The sequence below is a fragment of the Schistocerca nitens genome, chromosome 3 (genome assembly GCF_023898315.1).
Source record: "Schistocerca nitens isolate TAMUIC-IGC-003100 chromosome 3, iqSchNite1.1, whole genome shotgun sequence".
Lineage (NCBI taxonomy): Eukaryota > Metazoa > Arthropoda > Insecta > Orthoptera > Acrididae > Schistocerca > Schistocerca nitens.
Genome location: NC_064616.1, coordinates 790099806 through 790123987, shown reverse-complemented (window position 1 = coordinate 790123987; position 24182 = coordinate 790099806). Strand labels below are relative to the sequence as shown.

Sequence of the window (24182 nt, the reverse complement as noted above, 5' to 3'; positions counted from 1 at the left end):
CTACGTAATCAGTCTTAGGGTTTAGTCCCTTTTTAGAAGGTTCTGCTGGTTAACAATATTCGAGTAAGTCAGATTATAGAGCTAACTGACAGCAATAGCTAACCCACTAAACGCTGTACACCTGGCACACACAAGTTTGATTACAACGAATAAACTCTCCGACTGGCCTAATTTAATCGTAACAAGCCTTCCTTCCTGCTCCTTTTCAATTTGACTCCGGTGTACTGTGCAATCCGGCGTCTGGGAATCTGGTAACTTTCCCACCGCTGCTATCAATAATAGGAGAGTAGTGTCAGTGTTATTGAACGCAAGCTCACCGTTATTTCAGATGGGGAGCTCGCGTGGATTGCTGGGCTGCAAAACTGCACCGATTAATAAGGCTTATACAAAAGCGTCTCAAGTTTTTTGGCAGTTTAAGTCTGTGGGGTCGAAACGCTAACACACTAAAACTTTATTAAGGGGAGTGTAGAGAACGAGACATGATTTAATGCTACAGACAGGAAGTGCATCGCTGAAGATAATTCTCTGGTTCGGAACGCGTGTTTTATCTGTCGCTATCCGTGCCGGATCTTTAACATCGTGGCAGTTATTCAATTAAAAATTGCTGAAGGGAGGACAAATACTGTCAGAGGCTTGCTCAGATTAACTTGGCCGATTTGAGGACATGAAGCCAATCTTCAGATGGCTACAGTGGATTAAGTATGGCGTGCTGATGATTCTGACGCTGTACGAGAACAAATGTAGCCATCCGAGAATGGGCATAACGATTCAAAAGCGGATATGGAATGGAAATAAAAGCTCGTTTACAAGTACGTGTTGCTTGTTCCAGAATATTTATAAAGAATGTATCGTTTCCAAATTTATTTTTAGCGTTTCAGTCGTCGAACATTAGAGACTTCTTTCTGTAGATATGTTGCGCATATAATTTACACGATTTAATTAGGAATGACATACGATCAGTTACTTAATAACTTATGTATAGAAGATAGTTATTTGCATAGCTCCATGCTGCAGACTACGAAACAGCACTGACCAGAACTTAAATGGAAGCATTAGTCTTTGACAATCATGTTGCTAGAGAAACATTTAAATGTTGCAACAAATCAACTGTTTTGTGCTATACACACAAATAGTTAATAATTGATCTACAGAATAGAAGGTTATCTGAAAGAAACAACTTCAGCTCCGACTTAAAATTTGATTTGTTATCTGTCAAGGTATTTTGGGCCCAATTTAAGATTCCTGTGCCAGTATGAGCCTCAATAACGCGTGATAATGGCAACATTTTCTTTAGTGTTTCCACTTGGTACACGGCGAATAATCAAACTGTGTATTTTACAGCGATGCACTCCTCAAAATGAACCAGTGATGGCCAGGTTCATTTTCTTCCTTGCAGTTACAGTCATATTCTGCGATCATCCTTCCGCGCTCTTTACGTGAATGGGATGGGAAAAAGCCCTAATATCTGACCTAATACCTTATGTATATATACGGCCACTGACTCGTAAAACGCATGTAATAATGGTGCAATGAGACTTAACCTTTGCCATGCACTTCACATTTGTTTGCTGAGTATAGATGTAGGTTAGGAGGCGAAATCTTTCCGATTATTACAGACTATTTAAGAAGAGGCGAAACCCTTCACTGGACGTATTAGTAATCATACCGAGGAAACGAAAACAATAGATACTCCGTAGTATACAGCGAATGTAAATTTGCAATCGTTTACTGCATCCACCGTATCAAATTGGCAACATACGAGGTGCAGTATCAGAGTATAGACGAAGTGCAACTAATGAATACTTAAGAATTTTAGAGAATATTAATAAATATTACGTTCATTTTCTTGGTTCTCTCTTCTAATGAGTCAGTATATGTAATATGTTTAAGTCAACAAAGTTTCGTGGGGACCTACCGAACTTCAAAGTTGAACTACTACGCACGAAATATTCTAGGCTGAGGCATGTTTATAAATAATAGCACATTCATTTACATTTAAGAAAATGTTAAGTATGAATGTTGATCACAGAACCAAGGGGGCAACTCATTTCCTCTAAATGACATGATTGGGTATGTAGTTCCACATCTGATGAATGGCATTTTTAATCTGTCTCAGTGGAGAAAATATTCACGGTATATTAGCAAATCCAAAATTTTAACAAGACCAAGCATAAGAAGGAAGGCATCAAGAAACACTTGACAGTATTAGACACCACTCGCTGGTGAAGTCACACTGGCCACAGATCCCTGTTTTTGAAACTAGACCAGGAGTACTGTTACAACCTACCGGTAACAAACCTAGCAGCCTGCCTCTGAACTGCTTCGATGTCTTGCTTTAATCCGACCTGATGTGGATCCAAAACACTCAAGCAGTTCTCAAGAACACGTCGCACTAAACGTCCTATATGCTGTCTCATTTAAAGATGAACCACACTTTCCTAAAATTATCCCAATAAACCGAAATCGACGTTGCGCCTTCCCTACCACACTCTTCACATGCTCGGTCCATTTCATACTGCTTTGCAACGTTACGGCCAGATATTTAAAAGGACTGTGTCAAGCAGGACACTACTAATGATGTATCCGAACATTGCGGGTTTGTTTTTCTACTCATCCGCAATAAGTTACACGTTCATACTTTTAGAGCTCGCTGACATTCATTACGCCAACTAGAAAATTTGTCGAAGTAATCTTGTATTCTCCTGCAGTCATTCAACTTTGACATCTTCCCGAACACCACAGAATCATTTATGTACACAGGAAATAATAATGGTGGTGGTGGTGGTGGTGGTGGTGGTGGTGGTGCTATCACACTTCCTTAGGGCACTCCTTACGATACCCTTGTCTCTGATGAACACACTTGTGCCTTAGCCGTCTCCTCATGACTGTGTGAAGGGCATACACGTGCATTGCAAACTTCTTTGACAGCTTTGTTTTCTCTACCTCTAGCGAAGCTTCAACCAGTTCTTTAAATGAACCGAATTCTAATTCGCAGTGACACATGCTAATACATGAAGCACACATTTTATTTCGCGCCATACGAACCACTACGAAACAACTGCCCATCTCTCTCTCTCTCGATTAGCAACTCAGGTCAGAGTTTCAATATTAGAGATAAAGGACTGTGAGAGCACTATCGCGCATAATCCCTTATCGACCGTATTTTGTTTCGAGGTATTGAGTGCAGGCTTATCTGCGATGTAGAGTCATGGCAGGAGAAGACTAATCTCTACTAGTGAGACCACGCCACTCTACACAGAGAGCAGTGTTGATCCTCACCGGTAACAACTTTATTAAATGAATCCAACATTTTTCCACCTGGGCTGCAATATTTATTAACGTATCGTCTCGGTTACACAATAAGTTTTGGACTTGTGTAGTCATTGAGTGTTTAGGGAGCACGGTATATACATATATACAAGAAAATGACAGCTACTTCACAATACGCTACGGTTTGTGACGATTTAAAAACAATGGTGGAAATTCTGTTGTTCTATCACAGTTTGTATACCATCTCGAACGGTAGCGCATCGGAGATTGGTTGCAGAACACTCGTGCGACCCATGCTAGAATATTGCTCAAATGTGTGTGATCAGTACCGAACAAGACTATCATGGGAATATTCATTGTAAAGAAATATGTGCGGGAAGTACGGTTGCACGTTTCTTTGAAGCACGGGACAGTCACGGAAATGCTGAACAGCTTCAACAGCGTGCTTACGAAGTTTCAAGCATCAGTTGAAAGTGAGGCATCTAGGAATATACTACGTATCCCTACGCTAAGGACATCCAAGAACATATTAGAGGCATTACCTCTTGCACACAGAGGTCATTCTTCCCGAGCTGGGATGGGAAGAGCCTACTATGTTGTGACTACAATCGTCCGACCACAACTAGATTCTTTGATTGCTCTGGGAGAAGTCTCATTGGAACTACGACAGTCCGCCTTGATAGCTGAGTTGTCAGCACGGCCAGAATGACATGCGAGGGGGCCTGGGTTCGGTCTCAGCTTGGTCGGAGAGTTTCTCCTCTGGAGGACTGCGTGTTGTGCTCTCTTCATCATCGTATCATCAACAACACGCAAGTGGCGTGATCTGAAAGCAGTTGCATCAGGCGACCGGTCTACCCGACGGGAGGCCCTAGCAACACATTTCGTGTCAATTCACTTAATTGCACAAATGAATAAAAAGATATAGAATCCTTTACCACAGGAATGCTCGATAATTTACAACTGTCACTGACTATTAAAGCATCACTACGCACTAAACCGTTCTCTATAAGTACAACATTTAGAAAATTACATCTGAGACTATTAACTCTTAGTCCTAGTCTATGAGGACTGCTTCAGGTGGGGGCAGAGCACTTAAACACACGGCGCTATAGAGGGCACTGCTGTGCTGAGAGGACGTTTCTTCTTTAGGCTCTCCCATTGATCGTTGCGGATCACAGCGACGCATCGCTAATGGCTGTCTCATCTACGTGCGTAGCCGACGTTGGGGTGGCGCCGCGATCTATGGACGATATCACATAAGTGCTTCAATGGGAAGTACCTTCTGCCATGCACGTCACAGTGGTTTGCAGAGCGCAGATCGTAGGACCTGATACGACGGAGCTAACAAATCTATCTCGTTAAGCAACCGCATAGTGAGCGAGCACCATATGTAAAAACGTCCGTAGCGAATGAGATAAAGTACGCTTTTCAAACATCGTTACACCAAAGCTGATTCGAGGTAGGTTGTTCTGTGACGTTCGCATTGAGTCAGTTAACAGTATGTAGCGTTGCAGTGCAAAACATTGAGCGCTACACACGGAGAACTGCGAGACGGCCGACTCACTCTGGGCCTACAGGCAAACCCAAGTTTATTGTAGCCCCGTGGACTCTCAGCAGGAGTCGGTTGCAACAATTACGGCAGCGGCGAGCCACGTACACAAAACGCCACACATTTCCTATCGAACACAGGGCGCCCCGTTAGTCGATACTGGCTTTGCTCATTTTCAACATTTAGTGCAACATTGATCTATATCTACATTTATACTCCGCAAGCCACTCAACGGTGTGGCGGAGGACACTTTACGTGCCACTGTCATTACCTACCTTTCCTGTTCCAGTCGCGTATGGTTCGCGGGAAGAACGACTGCCGGGAAGCCTCCGTGCGCGCTCGAATCTCTCCAATTTTACATTCGTAATATCCTCGGGAGGTATAAGTAGGGGGAAGCAATATAATCGATACCTCATCCAGAAACGCACCCTCTCGAAACCTGGACAGCAAGCTACACCGCGATGCAGAGCGCCTCTCTTGCAGAATCTGCCACTTGAGTTTGCTAAACATCTCTGTAATGCTATCACGCTTACCAAATAACCCTGTGACGAAACACGCCGCTCTTTGGATCTTCTCTATCTCCTCCGTCAACCCGACCTGGTACGGATCCCATACTGATGAGCAATACTCAAGTATAGGTCGAACGAGTGTTTAGTAAGCCATCTCCTTTGTTGATGGACTACATTTTCTAAGGACTCTCCCAATTAATCTCAACCTGGCACCCGCCTTACCGACAGTTAATTTTATCTGAGCACTCAACTTCAAATCGTTCCGCACGCATACTCCCAGATATTTTACAGAAGTAACTGCTACCAGTGTTTGTTCCGCCATCATATAATCATACAATAAAGGATCCTTCTTTCTATGTATTCGAAATACATTACATTTGTCTACGTTAAGGGTCAGTTGCCACTCCCTGCACCAAGTGCCTATCCGCTGCAGATCTTCCTGCATTTCGCTGCAGTTTCCTAATGGTGCAACTTCTCTGTATACTACAGCATCATCCGCGAAAAGCCGCATAGAACTTCCGACACTATCTACTAGGTCATTTACATATATATTGTGAAAAGAAATGGCCCCATAACACTCCCCTGTGGCACGCCAGAGGTTACTTTAACGTCTGTAGACGTCTCTCCATTGTGAACAACATGCTGTGTTCTGTTCGCTAGAAACTCTTCAATCCAGCCACACAGCTGGTCTGATATTCCGTAGGCTCTTATTTTGTTTATCAGGCGACAGTGCCGAACTGTATCGAACGCCTTCCGGAAGTCAAGGAAAATGGCATCCACCTGGGAGCCTGTATCTAATATTTTCTGGGTCTCATGAACAAATAATGCGAGTTGGGTGTCTCACGATCGCTGTTTCTGGAATCCATGTTGATTCCTACAGAGTAGATTCTGGGTTTCCAGAAATGACATGATACGCGAGCAAAAAACATGTTCTAAGATTCTACAACAGATCGATGTCAGCGATATAGGCCTCCAGTTTTGCGCATCTGCTCGATGACCCTTCTTGAAAACTGGGACTACCTGTGCTCTTTTCCAATCATTTGGAACCTTCCGTTCCTCTGGAGACTTGCGGTACACGGCTGTTTGAAGGGGGGGCCAAGTTCTTTCGCGTACTCTGCGTAGAATCTAATTGGTACCCCGTCAGGTCCAGTGGACTTTCCTCTGTTGAGTGACTTCAGTTGCTTTTCTATTCCTTGGACACTTATTTCCAACAAAAGTGTGAAACAATTTAACACTTTATTCTCAGTCACAATTAAGTGTGGCGCAATGAAGAGAAATCCTCGTCAGACGAGGTATCAATGAGGGTGAGCGGCCACGTTTACGAGGGTTGGCTATGGATGAGAAAAACTTTACCGCTGAAAACTAGGCGAGCTGTCCAAACTTGAAATAGCGGCTTTCATGCTAACTGTAAGAAATGCATATAGCATTTTATACTATCCATATTGGTCGTGATATTTCACGGAAGAACAAAGATACTGAATGCGCAAAAACAGCAAATTAATGAAAACTGCAGCGGAATTATTGGTTATCAGAGCCCTTTAATACGATGAACTGTTCCTGAGCTACGGCGAATTAAAAAACCTTTCAGTGTCACACTTTAATATCCGTTAACTTTGTCAAAACTGATATGTCACTAAGCCAAGTGTCAGAAGAAATCTCGGTGGGAACCACCTATAGATGCAATCAATAGGTTATTGACGTGTCCGCTTTCGTATGTGACTGCTATGCGGAGGAGACAGGTTAGATTCCTGGTTCCTGGACGGGGCGCACTCTGCCACGTGTGGTCAACTGAGGAGCAGCGGCATAGCCGGCAACACACGAGCCGATCTCAGGCCCCACTCACCAGCGAGTCCCATGCGTCGGATCTAGTATCTCGCATCTTTCCGGAGACCGGCTCCCACAGAAAGCGAATTAAGTAAATCGGCGAATTTTCGTCGCTTATCAACGTACCAGTTCTTCAGTGCGTGCTCGATAGACCAGAGGCCACAGGCGACCGATTTCAGTAGCTGTTCTCACCCGAAGGATGTTCTCACTCAAATTCAGAGCTGTAAGTAGCACAAAAGACTCTTGCAGATAGTTTGCCAGTAAATTCAGCTCATGAGCTAACTCCAGCCAATGGGGCCTTAGATTGATTTGAGCCCCATCCTTAATCCGGTGTTACATGACAGATCTGGTTCATTCCCTAATTTTTCAGTACACAGCTAATCAATATACACTAAATACCATCTCCTTGCCTCACCCTTATACTGACCAGGAAACTGAATATTTCTCCAAACGTAAGTTTATATTTTGGTGTCTTACAGGGCGGCCTGCACAACCTATTGAGACTTACAAGGGGATCGCGCCTACTCGGCCTCAACCATTTCGTCCAGATTTATGGTGTACGCAGGGCTCGGGCAGAAATTCAAGTGAGATAAGCAGGAGCTCTTGATGCCCAAGTGTTTGGAAAAAAACTTAGCATTTTTGCTCCGGGTTGGGCAAGACACGAGCCATTTATGTTACCGCAGTTTCCAGGCAGCGGAAAGAGTACAGACTGAAAATCAGAGTCGTGAGGTTCAGTCCCTACGCGCAATTTGTTTCAATTTTTACGCTATATAAAATGCAAATAAACATAATGCTCGACACATTGCATTACTTAATATTTTCGTAAAAGGCGTGAAAAGGCAAAAGAAAATATGGAATTAGAAATTTCCAGAACCGGATTGCAAGGCGTACACGAGAAGTTCGTGCATAAAATTAGATACATTTATTACTTCACAATTGATGATTTACATGTCCTGGCGTGATATTCATTGTGAAAACAGGGGAAGCAGCAATTTTCTCAGCATTTTGCACACGTTATAACCACACCATTTTTGCAGTTACGTGGCTGTTTTGAAGTTTCTACAGAGAAACAGTACTCTCACTGTATTCTCTCAATATTCTCGAAATAATTCATCTTTCTCTGTCGAGAGCTAGCAAGCTAAAGAGCTCCGATGGTCGACTAAGTATTACCTGCACCAGGAACCTATTGTTCGCGTCCAGTTCGTGACGGGTGTCAGACGTCAAAGTGGAACGGAGTAAGAAGTACGGAGTACGAAGTTCTGAGCGCATCAATTATAACCCCTCCTCGGAAAGTCCTCTTGGACGCTGTAGGTACATCTCTCTCGGAAATGTATTTGCAATCCCAAATTTTCCGTTGCCTTTTCAACCCTTTTATGAAAGTTAATAAATAAAATATACTGATCATTATTTCTGTTTATTTGCAATGTAAGTAATGTAAAGACGTAAAATTTTCCGCATAGGGATTCGACCCCACAACCCTCTGATTACCATAAATTATCTTTCCGCTGCTTCAACAGCTGCCTGGAAAATTACGCTAAGATAAATAGCTCAGTCTGCCCGACCGGCCAAAATATTTTTTCTAAACACTTTGCCATCTGGAGCTGCCACTAACGTCACTCATTTCTGGCCGAGCCCTGCAACACACACACACACACACACACACACACACACACACACACACACACACACACACACACAAAAGAACACCGCACCACGAAGCAATTATCCGAAATGGACGGAAATCGGTATATATGTTGTACAGACAAACGAATAATTACAATTTCAGAAAAACTGGATGGTTTATTCGAGAGAAAGATCTTCACAAACTGACCATGTCAATAACGCGGTGGTCCCCCTCTGGCCCCTATGCAAGTACTTATTCGGTTAATAGTTGTCTGTTATACATCTGCATCGACATCGATATTCTGCAAATCACATTTAAGTGCCTCGCAGAGGATTCATCGAACCACCTTCCCAATTCCTTATTATTCCAATCTCGTGTAGTGCGCGGAAAGAACGAACACATGTATCTTTCCGTACGAGCTCTGATTTCCCTTATTTTATTATGGTGATCGTTTCTCCCTATGTAGGTCGGCATCAACAATATATTTTCGCATTCGCGGGAGAAAGTTGGTGATTGTAACTTGGTAAGAAAAGCTTTTGTTTTAATGATGTCCATCCCAAACCCCGTATCATTTCAGTGACTCTCCCCTACTACGCGATATTACAAAACGTGCTGCCATTCTTTTAACTTTCTGGATGTACTCCATCAGTCCTATCTGGTAAGGATCCACACCACGGAGAAGTATTCCAAAAGAGGACGGACAAGCTTAGTGTAGGCAGTCTCCTTAGTAGATCTGTTACATTTTCTAAGTGTCCTGCCAATAAAACGCAGTCTTTGGTTAGCCTTCCCCACAACATCGTGGTTCTTCCAATTTAAGTTGTTCGTAATTCCTAGGTATTTAGTTGAGCTTACGGCCTTTAGATTTGATTGATTTATCGTGTAACCGAAGTTAAACGGCCTTTTCGTTATTTAGGATCAACTGCCAATTTTCGCACAATACAGATATCTTTTCTGAACCGTTTTGCAATTTGTTTTGATCTTATGATTTTATTAGTCAACCGACAGCGTCATTTGCAAACAACCTATGACAGCTGGTGAGATTGTCTCCCAAATCGTTTATATAGATATGGAACAGCAAAGGGCCCATAAAACTACCTTTGGGAACGCCAGCAGTCACATAGATAAGACGATATTCCATAAGCACGAAATTTGACAAGCCGCTTGTGTGGTACAGTGTCAAAAGCCTTCAGGAAATCCAGAAATACGGTTTTTGAAAACCCTTGTCAATAGCACTCAACATTTCTTGGGAGTAAAGAGCTAGTTGTGTTTCAAGAGAACGATGTTTTCTAAATTCATGTTGACTGTGGAAATAGTCCGCTTTCTTCGAGGTAATTCACAATGTTCGTACACAATGTATGTTCCAAAATCCTGCTGCATATCGACATTAATGATATGGGCCTGTAATTAAGTGGATTACTCGTACTACCTTTCTTGATTATTGGTGTGACATGTGCAAGTTTCCACATCTTTCGTCGAGCGAGCTGTTGTATATGATTGTTAGGTATGGAGCATCAGCATACTCTGTAAGGAACCTAATTGGTACACAGTCCGGACCAGGAGACTTGCTTTTTATTAAGTAATTAAAGTTGTTTCGCTACTCCGAGGATATTTATTTCTACGTTACTCATGTTGGCAGCTGTTCTTGATTCGAATTCCGGAATATTTACTTCGTCTTTTGTGGAGGCATTTCGGAAGGCTGTGTTGAGTAACTCTGCTTTGGCAGCACTGTCTTCGATAGTATCTCCATTGCTATCGTGCAGATATGGCAATGATTGTGTCTTGCCCCTAGCATACTTCACATACGACCAGAATCTCTCTCTATTCTCTGCCAGGTTTCGAGACAAATTTTCGTTGTGAGAACTATTTTAAGCATCCCGCATTGAAGTCCACGCTAAATTTCGAGCTTCTGTTGCAACAGTGTTGTGACATTCTCACGGATATAGTGCCAAATTCTGCCCAACTGGTGAGTTACTTAGCTAAAATTCCGAGATGGTTGTATGGCCCTGCTCATAATGCTCCAAACAGCCGCATCTGTCATCTGGGGAGAGATCCGGCGACATTACTGGCCTAGGTAGAGTTTAGCAATCACGGAGACAAGTAGTAGAAGCTCTCGTTGTGTGCAGGCGGGCTTTATCATATTTAAAACTTAAGCCCACGATGGTTTGCTACAAAGGTTGTTTGGGGGGAGGAGACCAGACAGCGAGGTCATCGGTCTCATCGGGTTAGGGAAGGACAAGGAAGGAAGTCGACCGTGCCTTTTCAAAGGAACCACCCCGGCATTTGCCTGGAGCGATTTAGGGAAATGACGGGAAACCTAAATCAGGATGGCCGGACGCGGGATTGAAGTGTCGTCCTGCCGAATGCGAGTCCAGTGTGTGCCACGAAGGGCAACAAGCTGGGACGTAGAATATCGTCGAAGATACACTGCGCTTACAGCGCGGATGACAAAGGGGTCTTGCTATGTAAAGCAATGCCGCCCCACACCATCACTAGTGGCTGTCGGGTCGTATCGCGGGCGACAGGTTGGTAACCCGCCGCTGTCCAGGGCGTCTCCAGACACGTCATCGGCCTTTAATGTCATTGCCTGGAATAGACATGTCTTCAGTGAAGAGTCCCGCTTCGAACTGAATACCGCTTCCAACTGGTCCCCGATGACCACCGAAGACTTGTCATACGCCTCAGACGGCGTTGGGATACTAACCTGACTCGCCCACCATACGGCGCACAACCATTTCTCTTCAAAGCAAGATAACTTGGGTTGCCATCCGCGGCAGCCTTTCAGCACAGTGGTTAGTTGTCGATATTTTACGCCTCGTTTTGTTGCCCTTCACGGGAAACCATCCTGAACTTAGAGTTAAGCGAGATACAGCCAGCCTGCACACGGTTACAGTTTCTACTGCTTATCTTCGCTCTTTCCAAACCCTGCCTTGGTAAAGGTCGCCGGATCCCTTCCCAATTGAAGTTTGGAGCATTACAGGCACGACCCTCCAAACATATCTGGATTTTGACGGTCTAGTGCGACAGTTTGACCGAATTTGGCACAATAGCCTCAGGAGGACATCCAGTAACTACCTATAAATACCAAGCCGAATAACCGCTTGTCTAAGGGCCTGAGGTGAGTCATGGCATTACTGGTTAGCTCAATTTGAAAAGCTCTCTTTAATGAATCGCCCAGTTCTGAAATTGCGATGTACGTGTACTGAAAAAGAAATAATTGCATCTACCGATATCCGCCAGACTAGTAATTCCTTCGTGGTGCGTATTTTCTTTTGTATTTGAGTGTACCCATAAATTTTGACGAAATATGTGATGAGTAGGTGCTGTCCCCTTGTTGTCCACAGAGTTTTACGCCTTTTGCAAGTCCAATTGTCTGGCTCGTTTCTTGTATTTGAAGATGGTCTTGAGGATTTTTATTTGCTGAGTTCAGGATCTCTCAAATCCTTGTCTAGCTGCCTCGTTACGTGTCGTTCGAGGATCTTGGGAAAGTTTTCCATGTGACTGCTAGGAGTGATATTCCTCTGTAGTTACAGTTGTCTGTTTTGCTAGTGGATAACGGCTGAGGTACGGACGTCTGGGAGTTTCTCGTTAGTACTCATGTGCACGATTATATGTATGCGCCTGTGTGTGTCTCCCCCAGGTAATTTCTGCCACCATCCCTTTTTATATTTAATTAATCCCATGAAGAAGAGAGTATTCAGAATAAATTAAGATGTGGTAAACAGTTTTCTATTTTTAAATGAAGAAAGCAATAATACTGTTTTTAACATTAAATTTGTATTGTTCGTCGTCTCCAGAAATGAAGTATTTTATTTTCTATGATATACTTCACATTTTCGCATAAAATGAGAGTTTACTACTAATGCCCTAAGTTTCATCCGATTACAACCATAGTTAAAAAAAAGAAAATTGTGATCGCATAATAGCTTAATTGTGATACAAATTTAAGTAAAATATGTATCTAACGAGAATCTAACCAGTAAACTCTCGTTCATAAGAGAAGAAAGTCAGCTCTGCTAAAAAGTCTCCATTTTTTGTAGTTAACATCGCTTAGAAATCTTCAAAGGCTATTTTTTTAGAGTTTTCGAATATTTTAGCAGTACATCGTACAGGTTTACGTAGTTGATATCTTGGCGGCACTGAGCTGGAAGTACGTAGAAAATTCCCGAGGGCATGTCTAAAGACCTGCTGTAAAAATGAGATGTTCAATAATATTACAGTATGTGGAAACACACTGCCTTCATTTAAGGTACATATTGTGCTGTGCACTATACAAAACATGAGCAATATATTTGACGAACGATAGTTTACTTACCTGTTTTACTACATTCTGACAATAATAATCAACAAGTTTCTCCAAATGTCAAGCTCATTGTGATTTAATTATCCATACATTCCACAAGTGCTCTTTCCAACTTTTTGATATCGTCTTTAAGAGATCTAAAATTTAGACATTCGTCCTTCATTTAAAGTTATGATTCTGGGCTACAGAACTAAATAGTAAATCATAAAAATAAAAGCAGTATGGTTTATTGTGAAATATTTTTAAAAATTAGGTATCAGTACAGCGCTGGGTGAGGTCATCTTATCTGTTGAGAACATTACAAGAAATTTTTTTAAGTATAATAGTACTATACATGATCATGGAGCAACAGGCAGTTGCCAAAGAAATCATGTTCATATGAGGCATTAAAACTAAGCTGCTGCTTCACTCCGAAGACTGGTTTGAGCAGCTCTCCACGCTAATCCATCCTGCGCAACCTTCTTTATCTGCAACCTACTAACATTGCTACTTCAGCCGTGGCTACAACAATTAAGCTTCATACAGGCTGTCCAAAGTAAACTGACCCGAAAAATATGGCATGATCCTCTTTAATGATCACTTAAGATTTCTGTGAATGGACTGTTGACAATGCTGCGCTGTTCTCAAACTGTACGTAGCAATTTTGCCTGAGGGATACCAGGAACAACGCTTTCAATGTTCTGCTGGAGCTCTTCCCGTATGTGGGTATACCTGGCTCTATAATGTCTCACAGGCAACATTCCCATGCAGAGAGATTGCACTATTACTGCTGATCGTCCGCTCCTCATCGGCACCTCGTGCACACTTTACAGCGCTGTTAGCCATACAGTTCTGCAAGTTTATCTACATATGGATTAAACAGTTTCTGAATATAGCGGTTAGCATTAGCAGTTTGACGAAAGAATCTTGTTACGATGCGGACACAGGGTATTGTACACTTAACACCGAGATGATTATGATGCTATTCAAAGGACTAAACTACTGGGTCATCAATCCCTCCATTTCGTGAGAGAAACACGTAAAAAGGTAAAAAGCGATAAAGTGTTGACTTGGCTGCTCGAACTGAACAATCGAGTCAAAAGAGTTTGAAAAAAGACGTGACAGACTTAACACGATAGGTACAAGAAAATAGAAATAACCCAGACAGCATCTTGCTCGAGTGGGTCTAGTGGCACAACTAGATGGGTGGGGGGGGGGGGGGGGGGAGGGGGAGGAAGTAACCTGCTGTATCACATGGAGTATCCGCCGCAGCGGAGTAGTGGAGTAGTGGAGTAGTGGAGTAGTATTATAGTTTGTCGTAAAATCCGCTCCCCTCAGGAAATTCAACACTTTGGTAGTATCTGTCTCACCATCCGCAAGCATCTGAGGTAGGGAGGTAGGCAAGCTGGGAGCGTGTTGCAGATCGCACTGGACATGAACGTGTGCTACCCTCAAGACTACCGCGGCTCCACTGAGCGGAACTCTTCGGAAGTCTCGTGTGGCCGATCTACTACAGGCGAGCTACGACAATTAAGCTTCATAGAGGCTGTCCCAAGTAAACTAACCCGAAAAATACGGAATGATCCTCGTCAATTAACATCACGTAAGATTTCTGTGGCATATTCCCGAGAGGCTTGGAAAGCTATATGCCACACCTCAGTAGACCCTTTAATCGCTCTCAACTTGTTATGGGTCGTAGTAACCTACCATTCCAATTCCTAGAGCCTCAAAATATTGCGTCGAAGTTGTAAGTCGGTGCACAGTATTTCGACGTCAAATTAATCTCCTGCAGCAGCGTCTTTAGCTAGACGGTCGGCGTGTTCATTTCCTGGAATGGCTGTGTGGCTCGGAAGAAGACAGCAAGATTGGATTTAACGTTCCGTCGACCTCGAGGTCATTGGAGACTGAGCACGAGCTCTGATTGCGTAAAGCATGGAGAAGGAAATCGACCGTGCCCATTCAAATTAACCATCCCGAATTTTGCCTCCAGCGATTTCGGGAATCACGGAAAACCTGAATATGGAAGGGCGGACGTGGGTTTGAACCGTCGTCCTCCCGACTGCGAGAGTCCAGTGTGCTAACCACTGCGCCACTTCGCTCGGTTATGTTGCTCTGTGTCCAGAAGAAGCTAACTGTCTTTCCAGAGGTGTAGAGGTCAATCGGCAGGTCCTGGATGTTTGTGACCTGAAGATTTTTTGGACAGAACAGGGATAACGTAACACCGATCCTGAGATTATGCAAAGGCTCTTCGAAGTACTGATTGTGTGTTTCTGACGCATAATAGCTGAAGAAATGAAAATGTGACGAACCAAAAGTCGTGATTAGACTCCATTTAAACCACAGACAGAAAACACGTGGAAGTCCGTCTGGACGCCTTAACCTCAGCATTAAAAAATCTGCAGGGATATCTCTTTGGTGCTTTGACACGACGATATCTTAACTCCCACTATCCAAGATAAACAGCACTGAAATTTCGTCGGATTTTGTTTCAGGCTTTGCTTCAATCGAGCCATATTTTCTGGAGTTCGAATTCTCTTCTGATAATTAGGCTTCTCATTCGCTACAGAGGTCGTTTCGCGTCATTCGGCCACAGTTTCGCCCTGCAAATTTTGGAGGTTTTACAAAAACAATTCCAGTCAAAATGTTGTGGAAACAGATACGCACATGTTTTCCAATAATTGTGCTTTCCGTAACATACTACAATGAACACGCGCCATTTTGTCGTTATTCGCCTGTTCCTCTCTCACACGTAATGACACACTGGAAAGAGCATGCGGGATATGCACACGCATAACCATGTTGAGGCAATCTGTATCACTGTTTCTGTGATGGGCAGTTCTGCTCATTAACGATATTCACCGGGCCACTTATTTTTTTCCATTGTCTGAGAAAGTGCCCTTCGTGTAACTTCAATGGAGTATGTAAATCAACGTCAACAGGTAGAAGAGAGGTTCGCTATTTAAGGAACCATTACAGTTACTAACATTTACAAAACCATAGGAAGGATAAGTGAGAATGTTCGGACCAAGAGACTTCTGTTCTCCAAAACACTGGTCCTAGCTGCTTAAAGTACGGAAATACTATGCGAGAATATGGAAGCTCAATCTGGGGGCAGGTATTCTCGAACTCTTTGGACCTAAAAGCACCTTATTGAATAATTTTTATTGAACTTTGGATCACAGTTGGTATATTTTAATTAACGGTTTCAGGCGGTATGGAATCACTAAAAACATTTTAGGAAATCTCAGGACAGCAGGCACTATTCATATAAGGCAGGTAACAAGGAAATTTCAAAACTTTAATTTTAAGACAAAAATTATTGCTTCTATTATGATGGAATGTAATTATTAATTTAATATACTTATTTTACTCATGGCTGTAATTTTCAGCAACTGTATTTTTTCAGGATAAATTGCAGTCATCAGTTGTAATTTTTTTTTTTATCTTCACCAATTTCGAGAAATTTGTCATCTTCTGAAGCTTAGGTTAGCAGACAGTATCTTCATATAAGGACAATGCCATGGTACGTTCAGAAATTTGCATATTGTATGTTATTTTAAACACCGTTTGCCAATTTACAGTGTTAAAAATAATCTCATGCAATGTACACTTGTGAACATACCGTGGCATTGTCCTATGAACAAGATATTGACTGACTACCAAACTAAGCTTCTGCAGATAGACTAATTTGTCGAAACCAGTAAAGACAAAATTTATTTACAACTGATGACAAATTTATCCTGCTAAAACTTACTATACGCAAGAGCAAGGTCAGTATAAAAATTACGTGAAAGAAATATAATTCTCGGTGGGATTTTTCACAGAGAATTATACTGAAAACTTTACACGGGGGAGGGAGGGAGGAGAGACTGCTCTTGACAGCACAATATCAGGGAATGGAATGCAAGTGAAACAGCCCACCTGCCTATGCTATGCCACCTGATTATCTGTTCCTAAGACACCATTTACAAAAATATCGTTGCCAACAACATCGTCAAATCAGCTCGAACGCTCTGATTTTTATATGAACAACTTAAGTTCCTGACTCCACATGCGTCTGTATTATCTACGAAGGAAAAGGAACTTCGTGGACGACAGATTCTAACCCATGCGATACTTTTTCTTGTTTACCTTGGTTGGTGGTAGCGAAACTTTTCCGCTTAGCTGACTTTTCTTGGTGTTCGATTATAATCAGGTGAATATTTGACAACCGTAGGATTTTCTATTTTCTTGCCAACCCTGAATGTGACTGTTGCCAAGCAGTGTCGTGATTCGGTTCACATGTTTACTGTTTTGCCCCACATCGAGTTGGCTCTGCTTGTTTCAAGGTCTGAGGAAGGCAATCGCGTACCATCTTCAACAGGGCTACATTAAAATTCTGTCGTCCTCACACACACACACACACACACACACACACACACACACACTTATGACTTTCTTTTGACTTACACTACATTATTCGCCAGAACTGTACACAGATGCAGAGGCACGTATCTTCCAAATGCACTGAAAACCCAGGGCTATAAATTAAGTACAAAAAGTTTTAAAAACTTGCTGAAAAATATACGTAAATAAGGCGAAGCCAACTTATTAGTTGTTACATCTGATTAACAATTCTTAGATAGCATGAATTATATATTTTCAAAGGAAAAACTACTACCGAACTGTCTACATCTACACAGCGTATCACTGGTAATTCCATATCTCTTTATGAACTTGTTACTTCATACCAGGATGTTGTTTGAGTGTACCTATTGCCTGTACGCTTGTCTGTGCATATTAAGAGGTGTTTACCTTACTGACGCGTGTAGAAATTCGGGAAAGAAAGATGAACTGAATTTAAATATGACAGACGGTGAAACTATGATTTCTTTTACTGTCTTCCACTATACCTTACAAAAATCTCAATCGCAGTCTCGTTCTGGCAAACTCGTCACAAATTGTGAAACTTCTGGAAACATTCATTTCCACTGCACCTCCCTCCCTCTGTTTTTGTGGTCACACAGAGGTATCTGGCGTACTGAGAAAGTATTGATTACCACTGACGATGTAATTACACAATATGGGTATCTCCCATTTGCCGGTTTAGGATTCGGTGCCAGTCATTGTTTAAAGTGCAATCTCTCTCTCTTCCAGTACTGTGGAAGCATTTTCTCAGGACATGATCTCTAAAAAAACACTGCTTTTTCACGAACGGTAAAAACAGACAATGGTCTATTGAGCTATCAACTGGTACAATGTTAAGTTCTTAAGCTTTAACACTTTGAGAAGACCATTTGTTTTAACACACTGTCTGGTCACAGCGTTATATTTCCAGACCAAGTGTAAAAGCCACATACCTAGCTATCATGGAACAGTGTTCTGAAAATAGGTACTGAGAATTAAGTTCTGTACTATGGAGTGTTGATTTCACTGATTTATTTTAATACGTGTAATTTAATCTTATTTCTCATTACACTTTTAACATAGGCGCATTTAATGGAGGATACTTGTTAGAGTGCGTAATATGTACAGTACGTGTGCGCGAAATGAGCAAGACGCGTTAAATATAAATTCGATTTAGCGCTTCGAGTTTTTGTTTTAGTTACTGGCTATGCTGTCGTATATCGTTCTCTCTCCTGTAAAAGCAGACAAAGATGAAATGGAGGCATCTGACTGCCTTAAGTGATTTTTTACTAGTGTTTTACTGACGATCACTTCATCTCAGAAATCTTTACCTGTTTCGAAAAATATTTTCAGAGCACAGTACATGAAAAAAAGCACAGTAAAACAGTCGTACATGCAGAAGTCACGCAAAATCTGTTTTAACTATTGAGTATATACTTAATTTCAATTTTTTGCTTTCGGAAGTACGTGGAACAAGTCAATAAGTATAACAAAAAAACATTGGAATATAATACTCAGTGCCCTGATTGGACTGTCATAATAGGTGATTACATTACAGTACACTGGAACTGCTGCTATTAACAGAATTAATACACTGTCAGAATGAAACATAGTTACGCACTTTTAATAAAATTATCACACACAAAATACGTTACCTTGACTAAGTGCTGTCAAAACTGAAATCTAACAGACACTTTTACTTAAGCTGGTCTCTCAGTCCCAGTAACGACATTCGTCTCTAGAACAGTCTTTCAAACTGTTTAAACTGTCTTTTATCTGAAACGAAGTTTTTAATGGTTGCCGGGAATTTATTGACTGTGTTCCTGAATAATGGACCCTTTTTGGACCAAGGTAATAGTTCTTTACGTAGGTTTGTTCTTATTCTTAGTATTTATACTATGCATTGAGCTACTAGTTGGAAATAAGAGATATTACTTGCAACAAACTTCGTTAAGGAATAAATGTACTGAGAAGCAATTGTTAGAATGCGAAGTTCCTTTAACAGGTTTTCTCGTAGCACGTACAATTTAGAAGCGGCAGCTGTTTCAGTACTACAACTCTAGTAGAGCACTTTTTTTACATACCGGGTGCAGTAATCTTAATATCCAAGACAACGTATTCCAACAAAGAAATGGGTAGTAAACCTTATTTGAATTAAGATTATTTTAACGAAACGCTAGTGATTACGAAACTCAAACATTTAAGTGAAATGACGTAGAGACCGTACTGATTCCCTGTCGACAAACTGACCTTTCCGTGATAAATGCTGCCACTATTGCAGGTATGAATCTCTTCAATTAGCACTACTAACAGGAAAAACCACAATAATATTTGAGGGAGACCAGACAAAGAAGCGTACGTCACGTCTTGGAGCCAGTGGATCATTCGTATTTTGAGAAAACTGCGCTTATACTGCTGACGGAGACCGAATGACCGCATCAGTATTTTCGTTTACAGTCGGTTCTAATCTGAAGCGGCGCCCAAGTCAACCTTTTTTCTGGCAACATCCGACTCAAAGGCGATACTGCCACTGAACTAATGAACGCACTGCCACGAAGTTTGTCGGAACTTGTGTTTCATTTATAATAAACGGAAGGTGGAATGGTGCACTATTTGTGCCGTAGACGAACACTGCAGAGGATTGTGGAGAAGTGGAACACAAAAACGAAAATATCTATTGTGTTTATAAAACAGTACAGTGTTCCCTCAGGAGCTCTCAAGTGCAATGGTCTTCGAAGATGTGAGAAATTTTGAATCTTTGGATTAGTGAGCTTAGTTCAAGTATATTCACGTATGGTTACGGAGGCCTTTAATTCAATTAGTTAATTTGTGGCTTTTTAAAATGCGTCTGCTGAGAGTAACAGGATTAGAAAAGAGTTTAACAAAAGCCTACGAACTAAAGAATACAGCAATATCAAGTCGATGTTTGCTACATTTTTAAACAAGTTCGGCTAAGCGTTCGAAATATTTGTTCGTAACAAACTTGCTGACTGCGAATGTATGTTCATCCAGATAGTCAAATATTTTGTTCTTTAAACGACATACTACATCTGTATACCACATGAGCCTATTTAAACCAAAATATCCAGATGTTTAAGCCTTTTACATGATGCTGGCAATTACTGAAATATATATATTACAAGTGGTTTAAATCTTCGATCAAATGCAGCTTCCTCATTCTAAAGCACACTAACAGGCTTTCAATTACAATTTATAAATGCGTGAAGATAAGTTTAATAGTCGACGTTTCTAGCTGCAATGCGGGCAGAGAAATCTACAGCCCATATACAAAAACTTTTTCATGGAGCTCACAGAAACCTTTACTACCTTTCCCTGCAGCACGAACTTCACCGATTTACCACGATTACCGGACTAGCTGTTTTTCCCGAGTTCATCTACGGAAACATCCGCTATTTTCTGAATTATTATTTAAAACAAGGCGCCAACCTGACTAACTCTGCCCCTACTCTCATCGGAAGGCAGACCTTGACTGTGCCGCACATCGATTCTGTAGTCCTGACGTCCCTCAGATAGCGCAGCTCGCCACATTTAGGTATATAGTGTTTCAGAGCCTCCGATTAAAATGTCTATGTGAAATGGGGGCCGCGGAAGGTGGGAATGCGTATCGTGGTAAACACTTCGTCCCACGTGGCCTTTTACAACCTCTTTAGTCCCTGTGTAAAGGTGTCAACAGCACCGCAAATACATTGCCACTTCCAAAGAACGGAAGACGTGTGTTAGCGATTCGACTTTAATGTCTGCATCTTTTCTAGACGCATTTGAAGTAAAACACCATAGCCTCGGATGATATGTACTATACAACTGCATAGTAATTTGAAATGTAGACCATTACTTTTAACTTACTGAAAGGAAACTAAGTTAATTATACAGAACAGGCACAAGTCAGCGGGAATTTAGAAACCGCAGTAAATAATCTCCCACTGTTCGAAGGTATCATCTGCAATCAATACTAAATGTTTGGGATAAAACTTTTCGACACGGAGCAGAGGCACGGACAAGGAATCAACACTCCTCAGAACAGTTCAGCATGCACCGCTACACTGCCTCTTGACTAAGCCCAAGTGTTGCTCAATAGGGATCGTGTCTCGTGAACTGGAAGGCGGTGATAAGTTTGCAGGTGGTAACATTTCTGAAACTGCTTGCAAATCTTTGTATCTTTAAGTGTCAAAATTACTGTGCGTTAACAGAGGGCACAATTTTTGTCGCGCAGCTACTGTAGCACTCCCTTCCCTGCCTCCCCCATCAGCCACACGGCATATCCCACACGAGAGCTTCTAAACACTGACGTCAAGTCAGTACATATACGAGCGTTTCCATACTACTGCACAGAAAAAGAACTCCTTTTGGCATTAAAAAAAATAGATGTCAAAATACTTTAAAGACACTTCTGACCAGAACGGCAACGATCAACTCTCCCAGTATCGATAATTTGACGATTTGATTGGTCAAAAATATATGAAGAGAACACACTGATTAATCTTAATTAACTCAGACATGCAGTCTTAATACACGGTATTAAAAACCTTTACCACTTTGCAAGACTAATCAAAACATTTAAAAGATTCACTGCTCCAAGCCTAAGGAAAGCCGGCAGCCGGTGGAACAAATCTGCTGTATTATAATGGCTTCGTGATGATGGCTTACGAACGTGGGAATAGCAACTGCTTCAGTGCAACATCTTTAGGCAATAACACAGCCATATTCTAAGTGGCTTCACTATTTTTGAAATAGTTATTGTGATACGACCCTTTTCGTTTTCTGTATTGCCGTACAGTCTCTTGTGTTGTCCTCTGAGCAAAATTTCACGGCTCCATGAACGGATAAATAAAATAACTTATTCTTCAACAGGCTTTCAAATTTCAGACTCTACGACTATACAATATGTACATGTTACGTAGCAGCCTCCCTCGCATTTTTCGTAGTTTGTGTACGACGTATGCGCGTAATATGGATCAATACAATCGCAAGAGACTATCAGAGTATAAGATTTCTAAATTTACCTTTAAGTGTTAATTTATATGCTGGAAAGTGCGTTAAATATGGAAAAGTGCGTTTAAATACGGCGCGAATGTACACATTAAGCTCACTACAGGACAGTATTACCAATACCTTTGGCATTCGCATTCGCTGAGTTCGCCAACTCTCAACTAGATTACCACCTTTCAAGCGAACCTAGGTCTCAAGGAGTGCTATGGAGGGGGGGGGGTCCAATAACACACACTAGCCAGTAAATACACTTCACATATTTATAAGTAAGATTTATGTTTGCAACAGCGAACCGAATTGATAATACAAACAGTAATACACACACACACACACACACACACACACACACACACACACACACACACACACACACCTCAGTAACTACTTTGTTTACAATTTCATACGCTTCCAGAGGCTACAGATCACAAATGAAGATCCGCTACGCTCTCATTTGGTCGAAGTTTCGAAATGGTATATTGCTGTAAGAGCTAACCTGTAATTACGCTAAACCCGGTGGCAGACGTTCCCGATAGCACCTCGTATTTTCTACAACGAGAAACGCCTGCTCTGGTGGGACGCCACCGATAAAAATACGGTACCGATTACCCAGTCAGCTGCCCAGTAATGCAGCGACCACCATCTAATTGGGCACAGTAACTGGCGTCGGGGACAAGAAAGCCTTACCTGGCTATTCGGGCGGTCCGTCGGGTGACGCTGCGGTTCGGTTGCCATGACAACCCAGTGGCAGCCAAGGCCGGGGCGGTCCGCCGGCCGCACAAGTCCCGCAGCCTGCTTGGTGACGTCACGACCTCCATGCCACTGTTTACACCTGCACTGCCACATTCACAGTGTGTGGTTCTACATGGGGCAGCATCCCCTCGAAACGGAAAGGTACGGGTTGCAGACTGTGGGTGTGGAGTGCCCGTGTGGACAGGCAGCAAGTCTCCTCAGCTTTTCATTCCGCCATTCTCAATTCGCGATCAGAGGATTTCTAAACGGAAACGCAGTATGGAAGCCGCGTTACAGCCATTGTTGATGTTCCCCGACCGTGGCACGGCGCGTACTGAGCTGCGCGCCGGCGGCTGCCCAAGGCAGACCGGCGATTTTTAGACCAACCTCCGCGCATGACGTCATGGCGAGGAGTGGGGAGAGGAGCGAAGGAGGGGGGCCCGCCGCTTCCACGGCCCAGCCGTACTCACCCTGCTGTCACTTGTAAGGCGCGCCGAGCACAGCTGCTGCCACGTCGTAGGCGTGGAAAAGAATCGTAAACCATTTACTGACTTGCTTTTCCCCACCGCGACTGTCTGCCGCTAGTGAGCAACGTCCGAAAAAATCGGCGCCGACATTGTGAGCATCGCTTAATAACGCTCGAGTCAGAGGACTTAATTTCGATTTCTGTCCCGGCCTTATATATATATATATATATATATATATATATATATATATATATATATATAGGGTGTTTCAAAAATGACCGGTATATTTGAAACGGCAATACAAACTAAACGAGCAGCGATAGAAATACACCGTTTGTCGCAATATGCTTGGGACAACAGTACATTTTCAGGCAGACAAACTTTCGAAATTACAGTAGTTACAATTTTCAACAACAGATGGCGCTGCGGTCTGGGAAACTCTATAGTACGATATTTTCCACATATCCACCATGCGTAGCAATAATATGGCGTAGTCTCTGAATGAAATCACACGAAACCTTTGACAACGTGTCTGGCG

At 42.3% G+C, this 24182-nt stretch overlaps 1 protein-coding gene across 2 annotated transcripts in view; it reads right to left on the bottom strand.

The window, feature by feature from the left end:
- LOC126248805 (uncharacterized) overlaps positions 1-23518 on the bottom strand; it is a 591690-nt gene extending 568172 nt beyond the window's left edge. For both annotated transcript variants that reach the window (XM_049950200.1, XM_049950201.1), the window contains exon 1: positions 23133-23518. In XM_049950200.1, coding sequence (XP_049806157.1) covers positions 23133-23263 — 131 coding nt within the window. In that variant the 5' untranslated portion in view covers positions 23264-23518. The remainder of the gene's footprint in view (positions 1-23132) is intronic.
- Positions 23519-24182: the final 664 nt, after the last annotated feature.